Below are 23582 nucleotides of genomic sequence, written 5' to 3'. Positions count from 1 at the left end.
CCGTGCTGCATGACTGCCATCCCTGTGGTCTTACCGGCTGGTGAAGGAGTTTTTGCGTGGGCTGTTCCGGTCTTTTCCACCTGTCTGTCGTCCAGCGCCAGCATGGGAGCTCAATGTGCTACTCTCAAGACTTAAGAAGCTGCCTTTTGAGCCCATGTATCAAGCATCTATTAAACATCTTTCCTGGAAAACAGCGATCTTGGTGGCCATTTCTTCGGCCAGGCGAGTGGGTGAAATCCAGGCATTTTCTGCAAAACCGCCCTATTTGACGCTTCACAAGGACAGAGCTGTTCTATGTACTAACCCAACCTTTATGCCGAAAGTGCCAACTGCTTTCAATCTAAATCAGTATGCGGTTTTGCCCGTATTCTTTGGCACACTCCAGCAGAGCAAAGACTGCACACGCTGGATGTGATGCGCGCCCTCAAACGCTATGTGGCGCGCCCTCAAACACTATGTGGCGCGCCCTCAAACACTATGTGGCGCGCCCTCAAACACTATGTGGCGCGTACTAAGCCATTCCATAAAACAGATAAACTGTTTCATTTGGACCTACTGAGCCCGGGAAGGCTCTCAAAGTCCTCTATTGCAAGATCGATTGCTGCCTGCATCTCATTCTGCCATCAGCAAGCCGGCAGGCTGCTTCCCAGCAGGCCCCAAGCTCACTCTAACAGAGCAGTGCCGGCAACCACTGCTTTTCTATCAAAAATTCAGCTGCCTGACCTCTGCCGTGAAGCCACCTGGAGATCGGTGCATATGTTCACCAGGTTCTACTGTGTCAACAGATTCCGCAGAAGAGTCTAGAGCCGGCCAGTCGTTTCTGCTGAACCTTTTGCGCAAGGTGGGTAAGTCTTCAGTGATAAGTTATGGGTATTGTTTTACTACTGCTTTGTAATATATACACAGCATGTGAATATATGAAAGATCCACTGCTGGAGAAGGAATACGTTACTTACCTGCAACTCCGGTTCTCCAGAATTGGTATCTTTCATAGATTCACATGCGACCCTCCCTTCTACCCCGCATGGCTCGTCTTTTGGCTCTTACTACCACTCACGTGTGCTGCCAGATCTGAATATGGCTGACGGGGGAGGAGTTAAGGGAGGTGTTCCTATTGGCTGTAAGCATTATAACCCCAAATGACCACGATGGAGCACAAAAGTGACAGAATGTTGCAGTTTGTTTAAACTGCTCCGTTACAGGGGATTCCTAGCCTGACGAGGTGAATATTCACAGCATGTGACTCTATGAAAGATACCAATGCTGGAGAACCGGAGTTACAGGTAAGTAACTTATTCCATATTTTTCTTTTTGCCCGTTTACATCAAGGCTCACAAGTCTGGTTGGGGCTGCTTTTTATACAGAGCACAGGCAAGATCTGTTTGGGGGAAGCTAATAATCTAGCCCTATTCACAGAAGACCCCCATCATGGTCTTCGTTTTTCCCCAATACCTTGCCAGTGTCAGGAAACAGCTGGTTCCCGATATGATAGAAAGTAAGAGGTGCCAGTCCAGGTAATCTCTGACCTACCTAAAAACAATGCTCCGGGCCCTGACGGGCTCACATCTGAGTTCTATCAGGAGCATATTGCCATATTAGCACCTGTACTGTACGGGGTCTGGACTGAATCACTCAGTTTAAACATCCTCCCCCCCTCTTTAAGAGAAGCCGTAATAACAGTCCTCCCCAAACCAGGGAAACCCCCGGACGAATGTGGATCTTGCAGGCTCCTCTCCCTCATCAACACCGACACGAAAATCTTCACCCAGATAATCACCAATAGGTTACTCCCATTTATGCCCCATCTGGTCCACGCTGGCCAAAGTGGATTTGTCCCCGGTCGCTCTACGGCACTTAACATCCGCCGCCTCTTCAACGTGTTGTCCAGAATTGACCCGAATGCGGATGCGGTGGCAGCAACATTGGACGCCCAAAAGGCATTTGACATGGTCTCATGGAAATACTTATGGGCTGTGCTGGGAAAAGTGGGAGTGGGTCCAAATATGATTTCTTATATAAAACTACTATACACAGGACCACTGGCTAGGGTGCTGGTCAACTCTATTCCCTCCTCTCCCTTCGCGCTACATAGAGGTACACGTCAGGGATGCCCATTCTCCCCCATACTTTTTGCGCTTGCCGTTAAACCTATAGCTGATCACGTAAGGGAACGACACCAGTAAGGGCATTCGGTTACAGGACACGCCGGAAATCATCTCACTGTACGCGGATGATGTACTCCTATACGTCAGAAACCCCTCCACATATCTAGACCCGATCATCCGGGACATAACTAAAATAGGCACATACTCCGGTTTCACCATCAACTATTCGTAATAGGAAATGTTCCCTCTCACTATAACAACTCAACAACCGGCGTGTGAATATCCCCTACGCTGGTCCCCGGGTGGCATCAGATACCTTGGGGTGCAAGTGTCACTAACCAAAGCTTCCTTACTGGCAGACAACTACGAGACAATGGCTAAGCTCATTGAGTCCAAAATGCTCAAATGGCGCAATCTCCCACTTTCCCTTGCGGGCAGACTCTCTCTAATAAAAATGATAGTGGTCCCCAAGCTCCTATACATCTTCGCCAATGTGCCTGTGTGGCCCGGGAAGCAATACTTCAAGCGGCTCCACTTGGAGTGCACCCAATTTCTGTGGCACTCCGGGGCGGTCCGCAAGAAATGGCAACAGATGACCTTACCATATGAAAAAGGGGGTTTCACAGCCCCGGATCTATCATTGTACTGGAACGCGGCGCAGGCCCAGCATGCCACCCACTGGTACACACATCTAAACCCGCCTCCACACATAAAATTAGAGAAACTGGCAGGGGATGGGACCAACATCATGACCCTACTACTACACCGCACTTTCCAATCAGACGCTCCATCAGACCCGGTGGCCACCACGATTAGAGCGTGGAAGAGTATACTGCATTCTAAGCAAGAACAATACCCATGCTATAAGTGGCTCCCCATATGGCAATTTCCCGGACTCTCCCCCACACACGACCAACACCTCTCACGATCCTGGGAAAACCTGGGCTATCGAGCCCTAACCGATCTATTCCCCGACGGTACATTTATCACCCCTCAAACATGGCGACCCGCACACTCAAACTCCGTGCTCGAGATGCTGCAATATTACAGGCTCCAAGCAGCGATACGGGCAATGTGGCCTTCCTACCCAGATGAACCCCCAGACTCACCTGAATTCCAATACATAGCAAACTCTGCAGGCAGTAGGGGCATAATATCCTCTTTGTATAAAATGCAGCTGGAAAAAGGAGTAAATATATCCCTCAAACCACGGGAAGCATGGGCCAGGGAGCTGGAGATGGAAATCAATGAGGAACTGTGGAGCAAAATGTGCGCACACACGCTCAAAGTTTCCATTAGCGCCAGATTCCGCTGCATACAATACAAACTCCTCAACAGGCTCTATTACACACCACATAGAGTTGCGAAATTCACACGCACCCCGACTCACACATGCCTGAAATGTAAATCAGGTGAGGCAGATCATGTACACATGTTTTGGTCCTGCGCTGCGCTAAATTCGTTTTGGGTGGAAGTGGCAAAAGCGCTCTCAGAAATAATTGGGTCACCAGTAGACCTGGACCCATTAGCCCTATTGTTCGGAGTCTGGGTTGGGGAAAATGAAAGGAAAATTTCTAAATGCAAGTGCTATTGTCGCCAAAATATGCATATCACAATGTTGGAAGCGCCGCTACCCCCCTACCCTCCAGATGTGGCTGAAAGCCCTCACCTGGGTACAAAGGTGTGAAGAAGAGTACATTGGATCCTTACCTTTACCATCGCGCCCCAAAAATGTGTGGTCAGAATTCTGCACCTACTTGAAAAATAGAGACGAGGTCGAATGGAGCTCCACCCCCCCCACCGGCCCTGCCCAATTTACCTTGAGGAACGCGTTATTTATGCTTTTCAATGCTGGTAATCCCCCTCACCATGAGATGGCCGAAATGGTTATGATGTAATGTACGCTACTATGTTGTTTGATTGTCTCTGCTCATTCTGTGCTGCACCTGTCTTAACCTTCTGCCAATAAACAAATGTTAAAAAAAAAGAAAGTAAGAGGTGCCAATAGTTGGTATTCCATGTCGGCCCGCAATCGATTTTTATTGAATGTATTAACATCCTTTTCTCTTTAATATGTTTTAAAGTGTGTTGATTTAAACCTTTTTTCTTATTCAGGCATGTATTGGGTTATCGTTTTTTCTTTTCGAATGATTCACAGTAAAGAATTTGGTGGTAGAGTGTATTGTCTTATAATGTATTTTGGGATAATGGAATTTAATTGATGGGTCGTTACTTTTCAGGGATTGATTCTTTGTGTACATCTGTTCAGTAAAAGGAAAATTAACCCTGCTGCTCAAGAACTTTAGTGATCATTTTCTAGGAGGCGTGCCCACGCAGCTTGCTGACTTGTAGCATTTGGTACAAGACCCCAAGAAACCTAAATTTCTAGGTAAAGCATACCTACATATTGAACAAAAGACGCTGTATAAATTGTTCCCAAAACCTCTGTGCAGCAAGATGGTATTTGGGGCATGGAGTCGATCTGCAATAGGGGTACTCTCCAAATGAGGGTCAGAATGACCGGCATTGACCCTCACTTGGAGAGTACCTCTATTGCAGATAGACCCCACATTCCCCAAATGTTTGATCTCCAATGTCTTGCTCTGATGAGGTGTTTGGCGAGTTAGTATTTGCTTATCCTGAAGTGGTCCACTGCAGTCTCAGTGGGGCCGGAGGACATACTTTGCTGTGATGGATTCAACACTGTTGAATTTGTATTTTTGTATACCACAACATCGAGAGTATATAGGAAAACAAGAGTTATGGTAGAAGGCATTGGATTCACTTGACACCAGTACATACAGTGCAGGAGTCTTAACCTAATAAGTAAGTACTTGGCCTACAGAAGTCCTAAAAAAGGAGGGAAGATGGGCATTAGAACAATGCAGAAAACATGCCCAATGGATCAACAGACAGTAGTTTAAGTTGGAATTACAGTACTAGACCTGAATAGGAGCAGGTAGACACAATGAAACCTCTTGTCATTACTATTTCACTTCGATTTTCTCTGTACAGTGAACGGCAGTGAGTTATTATACTAAATCCACACTAAATCACTGGTGCATTCTGAATTTGCCACCTTTGTTGTAAAAAGCTCGAAGAGCCTATGGCACACCAGGGAATACTCTGAGCTCAGTTAAGTATGTTAATAAGCCCCTTTGCAGGGTTTAAGACGTTTACAAACGTTTGGTGATGGGAAGCAACGTGGCCTGTTAGGACAGATTTTCTGAAGTCCAACTAAGAGCTTCATCAAACCATACAACTTAGGCAATACAGAATCTCCAACTCTTAGTATCAGTCTTTGCCACCTGAGATGGGGGTAGCATGGACGGGGCAGCCATGCGTATTTTAGGAGAGAGAGTTTGCTATAGGTCAGTACAACAAAACTATAGAATACATATGGTTTGAATAAACACTAATACATTAGGTATTGTAAAAAGAATTGTTTATTTTAAATACAGTAGGCCAACTGTCTCATTGGAATATCTGTTTGCGGTACTCAATAAATTCGGGGTGGACCCCCATTTCCTCAGATGTGTTCGGGTCCAGTACACCGAACCAGGAGCTAAGGTCCTAACTAACCATACCATTTCCAAAATCCTTCCATTGGGAAAGGGGTACCAGACAGGGCAGTCCGTTCTCCCCCATATTGTTTGCATTAACAATTGAACCAATAGCAGCCTTTTGTGCGACAAAATCATGGACAAAGAGGCATTAGAATGGCAGGCCTAATTCAGTCTATATCATTATACGCGGATGACACACTTCTATACATCCGAGAACCGGAAGATAATCTGGGTCCCATAATGACTGATATGCACGAGTTCGCCCAGTACTCTGGCTATAAGATCAATGACTCAAAGTCCGAAATATTTCCACAAACGCCCGCCACTAGCTGTCCAACCAACACCCATGGACTTAAATGGTCACCCACACAAATCTGATATCTGGGTATTATTATATCCAAGGATAGACTATCACTATATACCAATAACTATGACCAGTTATTGTACTCACTTAATATCAAGCTACAGCTATGGGTTAGGCTTCCATCTCATTGCTTGGAAGAATCGCAATCCTGAAGATGGTGGTCCTCCTTAAACTCCTATACCTCTTTGTAAACATCTCGATCTGACCGGGCAGGGCCTTTTTTGATAGACTCCGGTCCATGGTCACATCATTCATATGGGGTGGGGGAGCAGCCAGGGTGAAGTGGGAAAAGCTAGTCGAGCCTTACAACACTGGGGGGATCGCAGCGCCAGATTTCGAGCTGTACTACTTGGTGGCACCGGCGCAATTCGTGAAACATTGGTACGATCTACTGGACACTGCACCACATATCCTGATAGAGCGACACTCTGCATCCCCGACCAAACTTTGTTCCATCATATTCGGCGTGCGACATAGGGACCCATGCAAATTTGTCCCGGTCAGTACCACTGTCCACGCCTGGTTTAGGATCTATAAAAGGTTACAGATAGAGACACCATATGACCCGGAGGCCCCACAATGGAACTTCCCGGATATTTCACCCACATTTGATGTAGACATTCAGAGATTGTGGGACCCAAACAGGGAGATAAAAATGTGGGATATGTTCCCAAATGGCAAATACGTCACCCCGGATGACATTATTAACACGGTGGGAGGAGGACAGCTTAAATGCTTCAATATCATCGCATGAAAGCGGCGTTTAGCACCAGATGGCCATCATTCCCAGATGAGCTGTGGTCGCACAAGTGTATGCGTACTGACATCCGGGACCGGACCCAGTATTTCCAAATGATATACCATGATACAAACACACTCCCCTTCCCTAAATACAATCAAAACCACTTGACAGGGTTAACAATCACAGAGGAGAAATGGCTCCGGTACTGTCAACTGTCCAAGTCTGTATCTTTGAACGCTGGCCTCCGGCTGATCCAATTTAAAATTCTTAATAAATTGCATTACACACCAGCCAAGATGGCCATGTTTGCTGAAGATTGCACAGGGGACGGCCAGAAGTGTGGGGATCCACGAGCAGACTCGTTCCATATGTACTGGGCCTTCCCACTGGTCGCCGGGTTGTGGAAGGAGGTAGCCACGGTTCTAGAGGAAATAACACAGATCCCGGCTCCCCTCAATCCTCAGAAATATCTATTTGGGGCCATTGGCAACGGCAGAAGTCACGAGAAGACTGTTAAATTTGTCCCGTATGGTTGCCAAAAAATGTATATTGCAAAGTTGGAAAAGTCTGCTTGCTCCACGCATTGAACACTTTCTCAGGGAACTCGCGCATGTGAACGAATGCGAAGAACAATATGTTATGATGCTGCCTAGAACGAATCGTCCCAAGGACATATGGACTCCATTCAGAATATATGTATGTGATATGATATCTGAAGATGAAAACACTCCCATCGCCCTGAATGTGTAAAACTTATTTTACTGTGCCTTCGCGACTGCCTCTTATAAATAACTTTTTTTTAAAAATAAAATACAGTAGGCCAAGATTAATCTTGGGGAAGTAAGTACTATGCACATCAGGTATAAACACAATACCTATGGTATGCAAACCAAGGTATAATCTTAATTAGAGGAGCAGGAAGCACGTAAAGGTGAGTAAAACCGAATGGTTATACATTCAGGATAGTAATATGCTATTCTTGGAGAACAAGACCTGGTTAGATACTTTTAGATCACATTAAATCATTCAAGGATAGTAGACCCTATTGGTCAGATCATAGTGTTATTCAATTAAAGAATCACTTAATAAACCAACCCTGTTACAAGTCTATCTTGCAACATATATTACTTTGTAGAACTCGGTTCAGAGATGGCTAAGTAACTCATATACTTTCTGGAGGGGGCCTTAGGCTACTCAATGATAAGTTTGAACACTCAGTAACTATTTTAGAATGCACTACAGCAATTCAGGGAAAGCAAACCCCCATTATAGTTTAAGAAAGACACACTGTACTCCAAGGTAAGTAAGCAACCTATTGGTACATAAGTATCCACTGCCTAATAGCTAGTTATACCCAGTATACGTTTCAGAAGTGTATAATACAGTTTCTGAAATAAGTACCAACTTTGACTATTTTAGAAATGCTCTATAGCATTTCAGGGAAAGCATAACCCAAGAATGGCATTCAGCGATTCACAGGTAAGTAAGGACTCATATACTTTTTATAGGGGCTACAAGCAACTCAAAACCGCTATTAACTCCAAGACTGTTTTAGAAATGCCCTGGAGCAGATCAGGGAATGCACATTCTCAATGATACACTTTAAGAATGACATCTGCTATTCAAGGTAGATAAACCCTATTGGTAAGCTTTTACACTCATTCACTTTAGAAATGATGAAACAGTACCAACACATTACTTTTCAGAAGGGACATCGGGGCACCATTCAAAGTTTTGAGGGGAGCAGTATGCAACTCAAAGCTAAGTATAAACTTAATGACACTTTGTAACTTCTTGTATTACAGAGATAGTTACCACACTAACTTCTTTAGCAAGTAAGTACGTTTGCACTTGTTATAGTTTTCATGAGAGAAGTCCTTCCCTAGTCCATAGCATGAGTTTTCTCAGAGGCAGAAGAGGGACCATAGTGGTCTAGGAGCCAGCTGTAGAGAGGTCAGGATAAGGTTCAGTTGCAGGAAAGTCAGTGCTCAAGAGGATATCTCTTCAGACAAGTAAGTAGTCCCTTCAGAATTAGATGAAAAGTGGTTAGGGACTTAACAGAAGTCTTCCTATATGCATTCCAGCATTAGGCCTAGGCGATGTTATGGGCAAACTCCCAACCACACAAATCCCCCACTCAGCCTCACAGGATTCCCACAAGACCTAAGGTATTACCCAAGCCAACACAGTACCTCAGCAGAAAAGTAGAGCTTCTGGGTGGATGCCGTCAGGATGCATCACAGGATCCGGACCTTGGGTTCTTGGTCTGGAGACTGAAGGAAACTAGTGGCAGTCATCGACTGTGGAGGCTTTCAACAAAGGATTCTTTACAGCTTCTCACGGCTCTGTGGATTTGGTGCCCTTTTCCAAGTACCTGATGAACGAATATCACCGGTCAGATTCTCTTCACCTTCTCGGTCCTGCACTCTGGTGAGGGGAGTTTAGGGATTCGAATCATGTCTCTGGGGTTGAGCAGGAGTCACCCAAAGTTTCAGCAGGATTCGGACCTTGGATGATGGTGCACTGCACTCAGGCTCAAGGTCCCCTGGTATTGGCTTTATGCTGCCAACAAGGTCACAGCACATCGAGGGATGGCTTGTTTTGCAGGTCTTCTTGAGAGAAGTGGATCCCACCCGCATTCAAGACCCTCAGGTCTCTTGGAAGGGTTACATCCGGCTCTGGTTACACAGCAGGCTCTCCGGTCACTGGAAATTGTTACAGCCGTTGTTTCATCATTTTACTCTTTGGATTTGTTTCCAGTGGTAGATTTATCAGCAGCTTACAGGATCGGCGTACTTATCAGGAATTACAGCACAACTTCTGCACACACTCCCTACAGCTTAAAGAAAGGGATGGCCTGGCTGTCAAATCAGGACAGCCAGCCCCCCAGTGGGAACGTGTTCCTTTCAGACAAGGAGAAAGACAATGAGATGCAGAGTTTTGGACTCCTCTCTTGCTTCCTGCCTACTCAGACACTCTGGAGCCTCTCCGGGGAATACAAAGGTTTCCCCCCAAAGAAACAACTTCAACCAGGATCTTTCCTGCCTAGGTTGGCAGAAGAAGACCCAAGTAACAACAAGCAAACACGAAAAGGCAAAAAAAGAAAGAGCCCACCATTCTAGCAGAATGGTGCCCCTCCTGTGCATTAAGCTGATTTGACAGCCTGCAAGTAATAATGACTAAGTAGTTTCACTGCCACCAACCATTCAAGTAAAATTGCAATTGTAACAAAAATGTTACCAGGTAAGTAAGCAAGGGGATACATTGTATCTCTCTGGCACTCAACATAAGGTTGGGTGTGCTGGTTCACTATAAATCGTAAAGGGGATGGAAATCCCCCTTTACTCCTTGGCAACAGTAGTTCACCTGAGTACATTAAAGAGAAATTAAAAGGAAGCCACTGCATTTAAAATGTTGTGTGCTGCCATAGTAATTTACAGTCAGTCCAAAGTTATAGGAAACTCCAATTCCAATCATGCACTATGGATAGACATAAAAGGGTCACCCATAAAAAGTGTAAAAGACTAGGGGAGAGGGGAAACTGATTACCCTTCACCTAGGGACAAGGAAAAATAATTTCCAAGTCCAAGCAACATTTTCTGGGGTTGATGCAGGTCAGAAAGATTGTTCACATTATGAAAATCTTACCTAATGGGCCAAATCTCATAGGTCTGCTTAGGTTATAGGGAGTCGGGTAATTTCAAATTTTTCTCCACAGGCGCAGAAGCATAGGAAGCCAGCCCCAAGAGACACCATAGATGACCTCCAAGAAGAGTTCCAGCCAAGCAGAGCACAAAGCCCATGGGTGGAGGGGGGCATAGTGATGAACAGTCAAATCCCCTCTTCCCCCAAACCCAGTGGACACCTGTAGATGAAGTCAACTACAAGGATAGGACACCAGGACCCAGGAACAAGTACTCATGGCACTGGTTGCAGAGAATGCTGCCCAGGAACAGGGAGTGCTGTGAGGAATCTGAGGGTGTCCTCACTTCTTTTCTCCAGATATCCTCCCAGGTGGCCTGGGAAAGGCTGTCGCTATCGGCCTACCTGGGTGCAGAAGAATTGGGGAGTGGAGGTGAGACACCCTTGAGTGAGACACAGTACCCACCATTTCACTTTCATAATTAGTCCAACATCCCCCAGACCTTTATAGGCTATTGCCAACTCCTTCCCTATTTCTCCAGTAAAACATTCCCCAATAAACACCAGTTGGGTACTGCAACGAGGAAAAGACAAACCAGAGTATGGACTCTCACACGTTCATACACCAGTTAAGTACAGGGACGAAGAGGAGGCGAGCAAAAGCAATACAGATCTCCCAAGTCAGCAGTGAGTGGTCTAGTCCTTTTTGGACCAATCAACCTGGCGGAAGATTTAAAAGCAGCAAGAACAGTGAAAATGGAGCCAGCTGTGGAAGCAGATCTACGGATTGCTGGAGGGGCGCAGACCTCTCCTGAAAGGCGGTGTGGCAGACTGAGTGCTCGAGAGCCCTGGTTCGATGCAGCGGGAAGCAAGACTGAAGGAAGCTGGAGGCCTGCAGCGAACTACGGAAAGGGAACCGGTGTGAGGACCAAGCTGCGAGAAAACGCATCAGTGTCAGAAGCGAAGCCACAGAGAGCCGCTGTGGAGACAGAGCGGTGTGCCGCACGAGAGAGAGAGAGGGAGCGGCCAAAAGCATTGCTGGAGTGCCGGAAGCACCGACCGGTAACTCAACCTAAGAAGTGAGACATGGGTGCGGCAGGCGAGCATGTCAAACTTGTAAGAACTTTAATGAATGCAGAGCCAAAGGAAAACGAGCACTTTTGAATATTGATTTGAATGAAAGCAAGAAAGCAAGCACTTTTGAATACTGATTCAAATAAAGCAAGTACTTTTTGAATACCGGGTTGAAAGAAAGCAAGTACAGTTGAATACTGATCTGAAAGAAAGCAATATTGTGGAAACGCACGTTATATAGGAACTGTGTAATCTGCGAGAACAAGAATTGGCAAGAGCCATAGAAACATATGAAAGTGCAGCAAGTGAATAGTGGCCAACCAAGCAATGGTAAAGGATCATAAGAATGTGAAATGAGAATAAGCCAAGTACCACTGTAGAGCTGAAACAGTGGCAATGTTCATACAAGGAAGAAGAGGCAAGCCGGGTTTGTCGGTTGCAGGACCTATAATGGGTGGGCCGTGTGCTCCGACAACTGTACCTAGCCCGAGAACACCTACATATGGAAAAGCCACTTAAAATACCTGCAAAGAAGCTTGTGATTGAATATGAAGGAAATTTGGTTTGAACTGAAATTAAGGGATTGTACTTTGTGAAATTGGTGAAAGGTACCCAAACCAGAGGCGCTGGAAAGTATCACAAGCAATTGTGTTTTTAAAAGACTGAAAGCTTGGAGAAGGTAATCCCTTTTCTTTGTGAGCTATTTTGAACCATGGGGAAGGGAAACCTGTTAGAAACCAAGATCTGGAAGAAGCTCTGAATTTTTATGTGAACACTTCATGTTGATGCTGACATCCCTACACATTGTATAAAGATAGATGTGAGGGCAAGCATAGGCTTTGGACACAGACGGACTTTTACTTTGGACTTCCTGCCGCAGACTATCCTTAGTATTATTTAGGTAGGGAAATCCCACCTTAGCAAAGGGCAAGCTAGCCCTTTTTCCAACCCTTCTATTTTTCAGTAAAGGTTTGTAGCTCAAACTTCACTTCAGTTGTCTGCGTTTACTTCATGATGCCTTTACAGTGCACAGGTGAGATCAACTGACGTATTAGGTGAAGGCCTGCCTAGCGACAGTTGGGGAGTGGAGTCCATGACCCAGCCATGGTCCAGATAAAGAAAGTACCAACAAGGATGGCACCTGGAGAGAGGGCCCAGAAGGCAGAAGACGAAGCAGCAACAGGAGCGAAGCAAGGGTCACTGGTCAGCCCAAGGCAGTAGGAGGTTATAGCAAGAAAGAAGCAGTCCCATGAGGGAGGCCAGTGCTCCAGATAACATTTAGTTTAGAAGTGGGAGTATTTTATTCCCTATTTTTTAAAGTTGGGAGTAAAATGATTTTTCTGGGGAGTAAAACCTTTCCAATGGGAGTATTTTATAAGCGAGTTAAATGTTTTTACTGTAAAACAGACGTGATTGATTCAATTTATGGATATGGATGAAAGAATCTATGATTTGGCTCAACTGTGTTTTTTAATTTGAGATGTCAGTGAACATGTGAAATGAGGCACATCATGTGAAGTGGTAAGTGGGCATTATCACAGCATATTGATACGATAGTATTCATTTTACATTATCGGATTTTTGTGGACACATATATAATACTCATTATGGGTTTTCAAGTATCAATGGTACTTAGCGGGAGAATGCGACAGGGAAGAAAGAGGGAGAAGAATGTTTTGCTTAGCTCATTGCATGGGAATGGGTGTACTAATAGTATGAATGTGGAGGTTGGTGAACATTGTCTTATCGTGTGGTTCGAGTTAGGCAATCATTGCTGGAGATGACGTGAGGTTCAGATTAATCTCTGCTAATGCAAAGCCCGGTCTGTGGAAGGAATGTGGGGTCAGTGTGCTTGTAGAGGGTGTTAGTCTGTGTTAGTTAAGATTTTCATATCAATGATGAATCTTCCTGACTTGTGTCGACCCCAGAACGTTTTGCTTTGACTAGGTAACTATTTTACCTTCTCCCTAGGTGTAGGGGAATCTTTTTCCCCCTCTTAGTATTTTACTCTTTTTATGGGTGACCTGTTTGTCTCTCCATAGTGTATGGTTGACGTTCTAGTTTCCTACAACGTTTGGGCATAGGCTGGGTTTCCCCTATGGGCTCCCCTGTTCATTTCTCTTACATGTACTTGGGTGAACTACAGTTCCCAAGTAGTAAAGAGAAATGATCATCCCCCTTTACATTTTATATAGTGAGCCAGCACACCCCACCTTATGTGGAGTGCTGAGGATACGATGTATCACCTTTCTTATTTAACTGGTAACATTTTTACAATTGCAAGTTTTACATGACTGACTGTTGGCAGTGGTTTTACCTTTATGACATTTAGTCTTTATTACTCGCAGGCTGTTAATTCATCCTCGGTAATGCACAGAAGTGCCACCATTTTTCTAAAATGGTGGGCTCCTTCTTTTTTTGCTATTTCGTTTGTGCTTCTGTTTGAGGTCTTCCCCTGCCATTCTAGGCGGGAACAACCTCCAGTGGCTGTTTTGTCTTTGACCGGAATCCTGTGGATTCTGCACCCAGGCTCCAGAGTGTCTGGAAAGGCAGGAAGCGAGGGAGGGGTCCAAAACTCTGCAACCCTTCGTCTTTCACCTTGCCTGAAAGGGAACAACTCCCAGTGGGGGGTTGGCTGTCCTGGTTGGACAGCCAGAACGCCCCTTTCCGTAAAATGCGGGGAGAGAATGCAAAGGTTGTGCTGTAGTTTCTGATAAAAACTCCAAACCCGGAACCTGCTGATAAGTCGACCACTGGAACCAAACCCAAGAGGAGGAGGAGGATGAAGGAAACGAGGATGAGATGATTTCCAGCGACCGAGAGCCTGCTGTGTAACAGGAGCCTGCCGTAGCCCTTCCTTCCAATCAACCTGGGGATCCTGAAGCGGACGCCCCGACCCAGAGCATGGTGTGACCCACTAGACTGAAGAAGACTTGCATTGTGAGCCATCCCACGGCATGCTGTGACCTTGAGGGCTGCAATACCCCAATACCCTGGCACCTCGAGCCATTGTGCATTGCACAGTCTTACTAATTCCGAATTCTGCTGAAACTTTGTGGTCATCCTGCTGGACCTCCAGAGACGTGAATCAAGTCCAAAAAGTGGACCTTGCAAACAACGAGAATTCGACCTGCGATATTCTGTCTTCTTTTGTGCTCCTGAAAAAAGTGCCAAATCCACTGCATCCAGTCGCAAGGAAATTCTTGCCTAGAGGCTTCTTTGGTGATCCCTGCTGCAAAAGTCCTTCCAAACTCCTGTCTTCTTGATAAAGGTATCCATCGACCAGCTTTTTGGCTGCATATCCTGAAGTCTTCCTGCTGCAACACTTTTTCTGTGCTGAGGTACTGTGTTGGCTTGGGGTATTTACTTACCTTCCGTCTCTTGTGATTCATGTGTATCCTTCAGGTGCTACTCTGATTGGGAGGTCTCTCGTCCAGTTTACCCATGCCCACTGCTGGAATCCTCCTAGGGTGTCTTCTCTGAAGTCCCTGGACCCTAACTAACTTTCAAAACTTACTTGTCTGCCCAATCTTCCTCAGGAGCTCTGACTTTGCCTGCAACTGAGCACTATCTCACCCTGCCTACTAGGGTCCCTCTTCTACCTCTGAGAGAACTCATGTACTAGAATTGGGAAAGGCTGGATAATTTAAAGGGTCTGCCTTGAAAAGTAGAACAAGTGTTGAAAAGTGTACTTACTTGTAAAGGAGTTAGTTGGTAACTTTAAACTGTGTGTGAATAGTTACAAAACGTTTTTACTTAGCTTAAATATGTTCTGCCAATCTGAAAAGTATATATAGGATTTACGTACCTTGAATAAGATGTGTGCCTTATTAACTAAATATTCTCAAAGTCTTAATTTACTTGGAAACGGTCTTGCCATTGTAACAAAGTAGATGGAAGGTTAACTTAACCCACCTGTGAATTGGGTACCCCTCTTCCCAAAAGTAAGGCTGCTGGTTTCACTTTATTATTCCTGTTAGGCAGGAAGGGGAGGGGGGGGGAGTGTTCCACCCCCCTGTCCTTTGTCTGCCTGAATTGGACCAGCTCCCACTGGGGGGGGTCTGGCTGTCCTGATTGGTCAGCCAAACGCCCCTTTCTGTAAAATGCTGTGAGATTGCAGAGGAGTGTGTGCTGCAACTGCATAAAAGGTGAGGCTTCTGGACAGTAAAGCAAGTCGGCCACAGGAAAAAGAAGTAACCGAAGAAGTTGATAACCAGAGACACCTGCAGACCCTTTGCATGACAGTGAAGCGACCACTGCTGTCCTGACCCCATTTTCTATGCGACAGAGGAGATCCGAAGAGGACTCCTTCCCTTTGGCTGGTGGGAACAACCAGCCCCAAGATGAACTTTGGAACGAGCCATCTCCCGAGGACCTAGAAGCTTCCAGAACTGCAGAATCACAATACCAGGAGACCTGCTGGCCATTTCCAGTGCATTGTTGTGGAAAGTCTGAATCCATCCAAATCTGTGCTCAGCCCGCAAGGATACTCCAGAGATCCAATCCAACTCGCCCAGACACCCTCACCAGAGTGCGGGACTGCAGGAAGTGAAGAAGATTGACCGGGCGATCCTTGTCCTTTGTTGGTGCTGCTGAAAAGGCGCCAAAACCGCAGTGTGAACGGAAAAGTTGCTGAAGTCATGCTACAGGTCCTCCCTCAAGACTGCTGCTGAGACACCATCCATTGTCCTGCCTTTCGTCACTAGACCAAGGAATCCAGAGGTCGAGTCCAGAGTTGTAACATCGCAGAGGAGTCAACACAAACACTTTCTTGACACCAAAGGGTCAGTGGTGGGGTGGGGGAGGTATTGCTTACCTGATTCCAAGAAGTCGCTCCAGAGCGTTGGATTGCACGTAGTGGTGTCCAGGGCAACCCCCTCTTAACTCTGACCTAAGCTGCTGCTTGTGTCCCCTTCACAAGTCCGTTTTTAGTTCTCCTTTGTTAGTTACTAACTTGCTGCTTCAATAACTTTAGACACTGGAAGAAATCCGAAGGAACCCTTCATTATTCGCTGTTTGTCAAGACTTCAAGCCCTCTTCGAACTGCCTTTAGCTAGGGTTGCGTTTCTGGACTTTACAGACTTGCCAGGCAATGAAACAGTATCTAGAACCGTGAATGAAGAATTAGTGTTCATGTTGCACTAAACACTTATTTTCTTCCCTTTAAGTGACTTTTCTATATGTGTTTGCAAAATAAATGCTTTACCATATGACCTGTTGAAAACCGCATGAGTCCTCAATTACTGATAATAAGGTAACCTTGTCTTTTCCCTTTGTAACGTTGCTACAAATGTAACCGCCAACAAGCACAAAAGTGAAAGTGCCCTTTGAAGTGTATTATCTAGTATTCCTAAATGTTCTACAGTAAATGTGTAAGTGATTCTTTGTTGTGCCTGTCTGACTAATATTCAGAGTACTTGCTGTGATGCTGGAAATGCATTGGAGGGACAGGGCCTCCGTATCCTTGTCCTTTATTACCTTATCACATATGTTCTGATGTGTTTTCCGTGCAGGAGTTCATGTGGGACTCCTGGCGGTGCAGCTCTTCCTCTTTTTGGTTTGGTGAACCGATCCTTGGGATACCCTTATGGCACCCATGGGTGGGAGTACGACCCTGTACTCATAGAGTATGTTTTTGGGCACCTGTGTGTGGCCCACAGAGCAGGGTACGGGCTGGTGGAAGCCCTTTGCTGAATTGACAGGTGCCCTGAGCATCCTTCATTTTGGGATTCCCAGGCCCTGTCATTGTAATCAGTTGATTCTTAATAGGAAACAAGTTAGCCCATGTGGCCTCGCCTGTTACCTTACTTTTCCCGAAGTCCCGGGAAGCCCTGACTCTGTCCCTTCCCCCTGACTGGCTGTTGGGTGGTAGTACCATATGGTATTGGGGGGGCGGTGTGGGGGAGTCCAGGCCAGACTGGCTGGAGCCTTCCCAAGGACTGTTATGTTGTGGGTACGCCCATGGGGTGGGACCTGGGTGAATGGAGTGTGTGATGCAAATATCTCTAGAACCGGACTGCTGGCCCAACAGTGTTCCATACAGTGCAGTCTACTAAGGAGTAAATTCATATTGAAACACTTCTCCCCACAGCAGTAATTTGGTTGTTGCACTGTACTCTTTGTACTGGACTATTAGTGTTTGTTTGCACACTGTTACAATAAAGCAGGATGGTGCTCTCTCATTAGGTTAGATTTTATGGAGAGAAAACAAAGCTTACGTCCGCTGAAGATTAATGATCTCATTTTGGGGGTGTCCCTATTGTTTGTTCATGTGAAAATGCTTTTTAAATGAAACCACTTATTTTTATATAATTTTTCTCCTTAATGGTAGTAGTGCCTGTGGCGGCAGATGTCACAGCTGACGAAACAGAAGCACTTAAGGAAGAAATTACAAAAGCTGTGAAGCAGGTTCAAGAAGCAGGTAAGAATTGCATGTTTGCCTACTAGACCAGTGAGCACTGATGGTGTGAAACTGGAACCAGCTGTGGTCCAGGGGAGACAAATGGTGGTAGTTGATCAGTGGTGTGAGCCCAATCTTACTCCTCCCCAGATGTATCGAAGATGAGGAGCTTTAAGAATACATGAGCAATACTGGATCAGAGTGTGTGTCCAAATAGGGCCTATGTATGAACATTCAGGAGCAGTAATAGAATAATATAAATGAGGCTTGACCATAACCATGGATTAGACTAAGATAATACTACTAGGGCTTAATGGCAAAGACAATGGGAATGCAACATAATGTCGGGTGTCATCCCTGAAGCCCCCTGGTGAGGAGTTTAGTAAGACCAACAAAGTTAGTGTCTTTGGGGGGTGGCGGAGGGGATGGAGGGAGGGAGGGAGGGAGGGAGGGAGGGAGGGAGGGAGGGAGGGAGGGAGGGAAGGAGGCAGGGAGGGAGGGAACAATTGCAAAGTAGTGAATACAGAAAATTACTTATAGAAATACATCTATTTATATAATTTAAAAAAAGGCAACAATACAATAAACAATATCATGGTAACCTTAATATACCCTGTTTTTGGTATTTTGTTTTTGCTATAAAAAATTTAAAGTGAAAGTGATGTAATGTGTTGTGTAAACATTTATCTTTAATAAAAATGTTAGTATTTTTATTTGTGTTTTACCTGTATTACATTTGGGCTGTTTTTTTAGTATTTACTTTTTGTCTTATTTACAAAATTTATTTTAGCACACATATTTTGTTTGCCTTTTTTATGGATAGTATAATGGTTATACGCGTACGTCCCGTCCCCTTTCCTCAATTCTTGAGGGTGTCCCTAGGCATGGGCACGGTACCAGAACCTTTTAGCTGCGAAAAAAGAGAGCTTCCCCTTAAGTTTAGTATAGTGCGTGGGGTCGCGCACCCGGGCGTGGGGCTACCCAGGAGGCCCACCCTCCGACAACTCGCCTCCATTCTCTTTTTTTGCATGGCTGGCATCAGACCTGGCAACATATTTCAGTGCCACGCGCGCATCCCCGCTTTTTCTTTTCACATTATTTCACCTCCCTTCGGTGCCTCGTCTCCCCGGCGCATGTCTGTCACAGGAGGATTCATAAGGTGCGCATAGTGCGACCGTTCGTTCCCGGCCTCTGACCCCCATGCACTATGCCCAGAGTGCATGGGGCCCGAACTCCGCTGGGATGCATGCGCGGTGTGCAGTTCCCTCATGCCACGATCCCTGAAGATTAGGCTGTCTCGCTGGACGAAGATCTTCCACACTTCACAAGGACTTTATTTTGAAGTCATCCTGCCACGAGATGGTAAGTTACTTGTTCCCCAAGGCTCCCCAGCCTGGAGACTCCTTCCCGGGTAGCCGACTGGGAGGTGTCACCCAGACCCTTGGACTTGTGGTAGGCACAAGGCCTTCAGAGCTACCGGCCCCCGTGCCCAGGGGCTCTTCGCGGGTTGGCCACTGAGGGGGCATTCTAGCACTGTTACCGCCTTCAGGCTCCAGTGCCAGGCAGAAGCCTGAGGCGCAGTGCAGCACCAAAGCTGAGGGCAAAGGGCCCCCAGAGCTTCCTGCAAGGTTGTTTCCGTGCGGGACAAGTTGTCTACCAGTCTACAAACTGAGGGCCTACAGCTTACCGGAGCCCTCTCAAGGTCAGCGCTAACGCTTCAGGGTCAAATCGTAATCGGGCCCTTGTGATGTCAGAACCCACATGGGACCTCAGCCTTTCGTGCCTTACTGCAGGTGCGACTCCAACCCACAAAATGGCAGTCACGCACGCGGCGGAGCCTGCACGTTTGGCTGCCGTTTTAAACATGGACGTCAGCCCTCCGGCGGCCCCCTCTACTTCAGAGTAGGCCGGTCAGGGCAGATCCAGCCCTTATTCCGCAGGGCCCAGCTCCAGGCCAGTCTTCTGGCAACTGGTCCCCACAAGGGTATGTGTATACCAGCCAGCCCTTTGGGTACCCATCGCAGGTGCCAAGGTGTGCCGAACCGGACAGAAGGCCCAGGGCTTCAGAAGGCCAGGCGCCCTCCTCTTCCTCACGCTTTGACCCTGCAGGGTGTAAGGATAGGTACTTCAAGCGCTTCCTGCTGCTTATGCAGTCGCAGCAGATGGCAGGCTTCCTGAAGGAGCTGATTAAAGATGTGCTTCCCTCAAATGCTGCCTCCCAGCCAGCCGCTAGGGCCCACCTCTCCCACCAGGGGTTCTAGTCTAGTCCTTCAGTTGCTGGCGTCTCAATCACAGCTTCCGGGGCCTGCTACACCCCCTTAACCTCCATGCCTCCTTGGCCCATGCCAAAGGCTCCCACTGGGCCGGCTCAGGGGCGCCCTCTGGTGGTACTCCAGCTGACCCCAGACTCCCATCCCCCTTCAATGGATGGCGATGAGGATGACGATGCACAGGAGGATGAGGCATTGATCTCTGTCAAGGCCTTTCATGACCGCCTTCAGGGCCTAGCTGAATTTGCTGCCCCAGCCAGAATAAGCTTGACAGGAGCGAGGAGTCCTGGTGGAGGTCCTGCCCAGTTTAGCAATATGCCACTCAGGCATCCCTTTGCAAAAGGACGTCCTTGCTCTAGTAAAGAGGCTCTGGGAGAAGCCGAGGGCCAATGCGCAGCTGCACAAATGGCTTGATGGCTGCTTCGGCTCCTGCAGAGCGAGCAGGTCCTGCTGTCGTCTCACCCGCAGCCTCACTCCTCTGTAGTGGCTGCCGTGTCCATGTACTCAAAGCTCTCGGGTTCGTCCGCGGTAGGCACGACTTCCAGCTGTTTGTCCAAGGAGGACTAGGTTCTTGAGTCCTTCAGGAAATTGACCTACCTCAATGCGGATCTTCACCTCTAGCAGGCTAACGCTGATTCTGTCCTCGCCGTGAATCAGAAGCTATGGAGCAAATACGGGATTTCCTCCCAAGCTTGCCACACCATAGTCAGGGCGTATTTAAGGCAGGCTTGGAGGAGGTGTGCACCATTGCGCAGGTCCTCCTGGAGTCCTCCATCGCCCATATTGATACTACCAGCAGGGGTCTTGGCGTAGAAATAAGAATAACCACCTGGAAGCATGGAACCAGGTTTTCTGTCGATGTGCAGGACAAGAATCCTTGACCTCCCTTTTGAGGGTTCAGACTTCTTCCACTCATCCATGGATGACGAGTTAACCAAAAAGAAAATGTCTACACAGACGGCAAAGTCCTTGGCGATTCTTACTAAACCAGGACCCAAGCTTTTCCTCCAGGGTCACAGTACGTCGGATACCAAACAACACTCCTTCGTGGGTTCAAGAGGTTTTGGGATCGTATATCTCGCCAACCGGACAGTTCACCAGGCGAGCACAGGAGATAGCGGCATACGACTCCGCTCCACGCCTGCCTCTGACAGTAAAACAATCAGGTTCAGGTCAGGGACCACAGCTCTGCTGTGTGGGGGGCGCAGCTGGCACTGTTTGATCAATTGGAGGAATTTTTTCTTGAATCCTTAGATTCTGTCGGTGATGTCGACAGGGTTTAGTTTTCCTCATCCTTCCTCCCCTCCTTCCTTCCCCACCGGTGCTGCCGATAGGGTCTCCTGCCCTATTAAAAGAGCTCTTGCACCTATGGAACATGCAAGTGGTGGAGCCTCTTCTGGACAGGGGCTACAGATATTATTCCAGCGTTTTTGTAGTACCCGAGTGGACCATAGGCTACCACCTATAGCTTTACTTGGAAGGCTGGTTGGTGAAGGCGAGCTCTCCTGAAGGGATGCTACACTCCTGCCAGAGGTTGGCAGGTGTCCTATACGAACTGGAGTTTTCCTTCAACCAAAAGACATCACAGCTGCTCCCCTTGCAGGATCTTGTGTTTCTGGTGGTCAGGTGGGACACAGTGATCCAGCGGGTCTTCCCCACGGTCGACAGATCTCTACAGAAGGCAGCTCACCATTTCCTGTCCAACCCTTCAACCTCAGCGTTGAGGTTGCAGCACTTGCTGGATCTCATGGCCTCTTGTGTCCTGACTGTACAGCACGCCAGACTCAATGGGCTGTCTTCAAATGTATTTGGCATCCTCATGGGACCAGGAGACTGGGTTGCAGACAGACAGGCTGCTCATCCCGCACACTCTTCTCCCAGGCCTCCTCCTGTAGCTCAGGGCAATGGGCCTGGCTCTCAAAGCCCTTCTGCCATTGGTGAGGGGCAAGGCGGTCATGGTCAGGACCAACAGTTCAACCACGATGTTCTACCTGAACAAACAGAGCTGGCCAGTTCGCTGTCACTCTGCAGGGAGGCGATTTCTATCTGGGAATGGGCCCTCTCACAAGGGGTTTTGGATCAGGGCAGTTAATCTTCCAGGTGAAAGCAGTGCAGATGTGGACAGGTTGAGCTGGCTGGGTTACAACACGTATAAGTGGGAATTGCACATCAACTCCTTATTGCCTCTCTTTCAGAGGTGGAGCTTTCTGGATCTCAACCTTTTCAGAGCTCTGCATAATTCCAAATGCCCTGCCTTTGTGTGATGGGCGGGACAGCGTCACAGCTCTTTTGGGGACACGTTCCAGCTGTGCTGGGACGGCCGCAACTGCTATGCCTTCCCTCCTCCTCCCCTCCTCCAGTGAGTCCTCAGCAAGTTTCGGAACTCGGTAGGCTGCACCATTATTCTGATTGCTCCCCACTGGCCATCGAGGACGTGGGCCTCAGACCTCCTACAGCTCAAGTCCCAAAGACGTGGCCCATCTGCCAGTCCTCAGCAGGGGCTCCCTCACACAGCAACACAGGGCGGTGGAGCACCCAGACCCGGGCAATCTGGCACTCTCGGCCTGGCTCCTGATCAGCTAAAGCTTCTCAGCGAACAATTTGGACACTATCCAGGGGGCTAGGAAACCTTCCACTCACTCGCAATACAAAGCTAAATGGACCAGGAGATGGGCGTGGACCCACTCATGTGCGCCTAGACAATGTTTTATCTTTCCCTGCACATCTTGCCCGCTCCGTCGTCCAAGTGGATACCTGCTGCACTTATTTAGCAGCCATTGGGTGCCTACAAAAATGCACAGGATAAAACTTTCTCGCCGGCTAACGCAGTGGTCAAAGCACACCTCAAGGGCTGTGCACAGGTCCCATCCCATCTGGGATTTAAATGTTGTGCTGGCGACCTTCCAGCGCAAGCCTTTTGAGCGATGGTTTCAGCCAACATTAAGTGGGTTATGCTCAAGGCGGTTCTGCTGGTGGCCCTCACCTCGGCGCAGAGGATTTGTGAGCTGCAGGCACTGTTGTCGTGTCAGCCAGTCATAGTACTTCCATGCACTCATCCAGAAATTCCTGCCTTAAGTGGCTTCACCATTTCATCTAAATCAGGAAATATGCTTGCCAACATTCTTTCCCAATCCGCAGTCTGATTCAGAAGGGTGCTCCATTCCTTGGATCTGCGGTGGGTGCTCAAATTCGATCGCTCTCGTTCAAAGCCTTTCAGGAAGTCAGAAGTGCTTTTCATCACGTTTGGGAGCTTGGTCTTGGAACCCAGGCATCCATGGCCTGCATCGCCCGCTTGATGGTCCTGGCCATTTCAGGGGCGTATGCAGCGACAGGAAAGAAAGTGCCTATAGGGATCCATGCACACGCGGTAGGGGCCAAGGCGACCGCAGTGGCTTTTCAGAGGCACACCTCCTGGGAGG

The 23582-nt window shown here is 47.4% G+C and overlaps 1 protein-coding gene across 4 annotated transcripts in view; it reads left to right on the top strand.

Moving 5' to 3' along the window:
* The window catches only part of ZBTB17 (zinc finger and BTB domain containing 17), a 938938-nt gene that overhangs the window by 796334 nt on the left and 119022 nt on the right, over window positions 1-23582 (top strand). For 3 of the 4 annotated variants that reach the window (XM_069611094.1, XM_069611092.1, XM_069611093.1), the window contains exon 14: window positions 17825-17914. In XM_069611094.1, the coding sequence (XP_069467195.1) occupies window positions 17825-17914 (90 nt within the window). The remainder of the gene's footprint in view (window positions 1-17824; window positions 17915-23582) is intronic. The other variant, XM_069611095.1, reaches the window with a different exon arrangement.

This window comes from Ambystoma mexicanum, chromosome 8 (assembly GCF_040938575.1).
Source record: "Ambystoma mexicanum isolate Mex_15411 chromosome 8, UKY_AmexF1_1, whole genome shotgun sequence".
Lineage (NCBI taxonomy): Eukaryota > Metazoa > Chordata > Amphibia > Caudata > Ambystomatidae > Ambystoma > Ambystoma mexicanum.
Note: the sequence above shows the minus strand (reverse complement) of the source record. Positions and strands in the feature narration are given on the sequence as shown.